Here is a 3,861-nt window from a genome sequence, read left to right as displayed (position 1 = left end):
AGGATTGAATTGCGGTCCTTCTACGTTGATCGTGGCCACAAACACCTTAATCCCGAGTTTTGTGAATCGCGTGATGTCCCGCTCGAACTGCTTCACGATCTTCACGACATCTTTCGGCCGCTGATACGTGCATTTGTCCACGTAGCCAGCAGCGCAGCACTGAAGGCTGGTGGAGTCATGCGGGTCCGAGTCAGAGCCTCCGGGACGGAGAAACTGGGGCCAATTCATGCTGTGTACAAACACCTTTGGCTGAATCGTCTCGACTACCTTCATCACGCTATCGTAGTTCTTTTCGCAGGTCAAGGCAGGCGTGCCATCGAGCGACTTGTATACAATGGTAGGAAAGTTGGATCGATTCCGGACCCCGAGGCGGTCTTCAAAGATGCGCAAGAACCGGGGCTTGATTTGGTTCGCGTGCGAGTCGCCGTAGACGAAGACGAGGTTGGGCTGGCCGGGATTGAGCACCTTGGTCACGTGCGATACACCGAAAGGCGAGTCCGGTGACACGAACTCATATCCAACATCCACGGTGAAGTCCGACGGCGCGGCGACAATTTTGTCGTACGTAGGACTGGCGATGCGAGGACCCCTGTTCGAGTTGGGAGCTTCGATGACTGTACTCCCAGGGTTTTCTTCCGGGACGGCGATGGCGGCATGCACGACTTGGTCAAGCGCGGTCAAGTATGTGGCAGCGAACTTGGGCGTGAACACGTTCGAGTTCCTTCGGATGGGGATGCCGTTCGTGTCTACGACATGGCACGAATCGTTCCAGCACAAGTTGTCGGACAAGTCGATGATGGTGGCGTTGGCACCGGTGATCGCACCTTCGATGAGGTGGATGAGCCAGCGGTGCTTCTCTCGGAATGCTGTGCGATTGACAGCGAGAACGGGGGACGGTTTCAGGAGGGTCTGGGGGTCGTATTCGGTCCCCTCGGGCGCTAGAGTTGTGACAAAGACTTTGATGCCAAGGTTGACGAACTCGGTCAAGTCGCTCTGGAATCGATTCAGGATCGCTTCGACGTCGCGGGGATTTTGATTGTAGCACGCATCATCGTATCCACGAGCACAGCATGGGGGACGTTTGTGTGGAGGCGCCCAGGACGGGCCTCCCGGGTGCAGGTGGGCGAGCCAGTTGATCGCGACCAGGAGAACGTTCGGACGGACCTTTCGGATCATGATGTGCTGTAAGTTAGTCGATGAGACACATGCCGCAAGCGCTGGAAACGGCGAAGACTTGAACGCGATCGTGGGAAAGTCGATGGGGTTCGTGTGCATCGCGAGATGGTTGAAACGAGGCTTGAGCATATCGAGGTGCGTGTCGCCCAGCGCCACAACTAGCGCATCGGCCTCTCGCCCGGGGTTGAGGAGGCGTCCTTCGAGGGAAAATCCCACCATGTGGTCCTTTGGAATGGCGAGCCCAATGTCGGCCATCATATCGAGTGAAGCAGCGACAACGGTGGCGTGGGTCGGTCCCTTTGTGAAGTTGCCCCGGCTGACATTGGGGATATCAGGCAGCGGCGCCGTAGTAGCGTTCGGCACCTGCTGAGCAGCAGCCAGAGCCTTTGCCGCACGAATGTTGATGGCTTGCTGCGAGTACGAGAACGAGTCGGGGCTGCCGAGAACGATGGCTGCCAACACAGTCATGACGAGCATGCCTCCCATCAGCGCTGGCACGACCCACTTGCCTTTGTGGCGGCGCAGGCTGTTCTCGACGTGGTACACTGAGCTCAGACTCAAAACGAACGCGAGACCAAGCATGGCGAGTGGAGTCATGTAGTTGGGTCGGAGGTCTGGGTCGGGGAAACGCAGCTTGGCAAAGACGAGCAGAGGCCAGTGCCACAAGTATAAGGCGTAGCTGAGCTTCCCAATAAAGATCATCGTTCGTTGGCTCAACATGTTTCGATTGAACCAGGCGGTAGGGCCGGCAAAGATGAGCATCGCCGCACCCAATGTGGGCAGGAGCGCCCAGTACCCCGGGAACGCAGACTGTTCGTCAAGCAAAGCAAAGCCGGCAAGAATGCAGCCCAGCCCTACCCATGACAATGCCGTCGCTCGGACAGTGGAGCTCCGTCGACCGGCTTTGCCTTCTGTGACGTTCGTGTCACCACGAGGCAGCGCCACGTATTGCGGGGCGGTGGCCACGCGGACGTGGTGCAGGTATGCCAAGAGGCCACCAACCCCCATCTGCCAGAATCGACTCAACGGAAAGTAGAACGAGTACTTGTTCGTGCCATGGAATCCGAGGAACAAGACGTTGCATGCAAAACTCATCAAGAGGACGACTAGTTGCATCGTCACGGCTGAGCGAACCGACAGACGCATCAAAATGGCCACGAAGCACGGCCAGAAGATGTAGAACTGCTCTTCAACGCCCAGCGACCACAAGTGTAGCAGCGGGTTCTCTTTGATGTCGTCGTCAAAGTACCCCCGATCAAGCAGCATGACTTGGAGATTCGCGCTGAACATTGTGCCGGCCAACATCGTCGACGCGAGAGCCTTGAGCTTGGCCGAGAGCAGGTAGAGACGTCCGAGCCAAAAAGTGAGAGTCAGCATGAGGAGGAGCGTGGGGTAGATGCGGCGAATGCGACGGCTGTAGAAGTTCGCGTACGTGAACGAGCCTTTTGTCGACTCTTTGAACAGGATGCTCGAGATGAGGTAGCCCGAAATGACAAAAAATATGTCGACCCCGATGAATCCACTCGGAAACCGCTCCGGGTACGCGTGGAAGAAGATGACTGGTACGACGGCCAGAGTGCGAAGGCCATCAATGTCGGCGCGGTACGTGATCGGATGTAGTGTTGGCTCCGTCGAGGCAGGTTTCGATGGTGCTGCATTGCCAGGCATGTCGGGGCAAGGCGAACCGTCTTCGTGGGACGTCGGTGGCAGGACGATATTCGGCGGCATATCTCCAGCGCCAAAAGCGTAATGCCACCCTTGCCCCAAGATCGGTTGCTGCTCGACTTAGACCTGAATCCATCTGGTGTATGCAGGTGGGTCGCACCCTGTACGCCACCCAAAACCCGAAACAACTTCAATGTGCTGTGGCAACTTACCGTGTAAAAAATTGTTTTTGTCGAATTCGCCTCGCGACCGCCCCAAAAAGTAAACCAGAAAATCCATATGTGTATTCTCGGTTTTACTTGTTAAGGCGGTCGCGTGGCCATGATATACATCATTCGATGAGGTATTTTGTATTATTGTGCAATACACCAAATATCACAATATTCATCCAACTTCAACACGGGTGATAGGTACGAATTTCCGCGAGCCATCGAATTGTTGACGAAAAGACTGCAACAGGCCAGGTGTACAAGCACTTAGCCGTAACCCGTCACAGCGGAGCCGAAAGAGGACAATTATCCATGATGCCAGTAGTATTCAACTGCGCCTCGGGAAACTTATCTCCGTACCTCCTCCGATCACGCCAATGGTTCAACCAGAGGTACCTACTTTACCTCATTTGCCATGTGTGAATAAATGTGACGAGGCATGTGACCCCACTGACGAGAAACCTCCATAGATATATACAATGGCAAAATGCAGAATTCTCTAAACAGAAAGGTTATTATTTTGCACAGTATTTCTGAAGTACGCACTCCTTTGGATGTTAAACCAAGGCAAATATCTTGATACAGATAATTACTTTTAAGAGTAAATCAAGCTTTAAAGATGAACTGGGCTCATACGTCTTTCACACACATCAAACGATAGAAATTTCTTAGCTCACTCTTCAATTTGCCTCGTCAAGATCATCCGGATAATATCCGGATGATCTTGATTGGACGACAGCAACCTCACTGCCTCAAGTTCATGGGCTCTGCCGTCGTCGTGTCCTATGGGGTGCAGTTTCAAAAGGGCCGC

The 3,861-nt window shown here is 54.3% G+C and overlaps 1 protein-coding gene across 1 annotated transcript in view; it reads right to left on the bottom strand.

Annotated features, from left to right (window-relative positions):
- Positions 1 to 2,844, bottom strand: part of H310_14499 (hypothetical protein) — a gene marked incomplete at its 5' end in the record, with an annotated part of 4,977 nt that extends 2,133 nt beyond the window's left edge. The window contains one exon of the mRNA XM_008882375.1: positions 46 to 2,844. Within this exon, the coding sequence (XP_008880597.1) occupies positions 46 to 2,844 (2,799 nt within the window). The remainder of the gene's footprint in view (positions 1 to 45) is intronic.
- Positions 2,845 to 3,861: the final 1,017 nt, after the last annotated feature.

This window comes from Aphanomyces invadans, assembly GCF_000520115.1.
Source record: "Aphanomyces invadans strain NJM9701 unplaced genomic scaffold supercont1.72, whole genome shotgun sequence".
Lineage (NCBI taxonomy): Eukaryota > Oomycota > Saprolegniomycetes > Saprolegniales > Verrucalvaceae > Aphanomyces > Aphanomyces invadans.
This window is presented reverse-complemented; position numbering and strand designations above follow the sequence as displayed.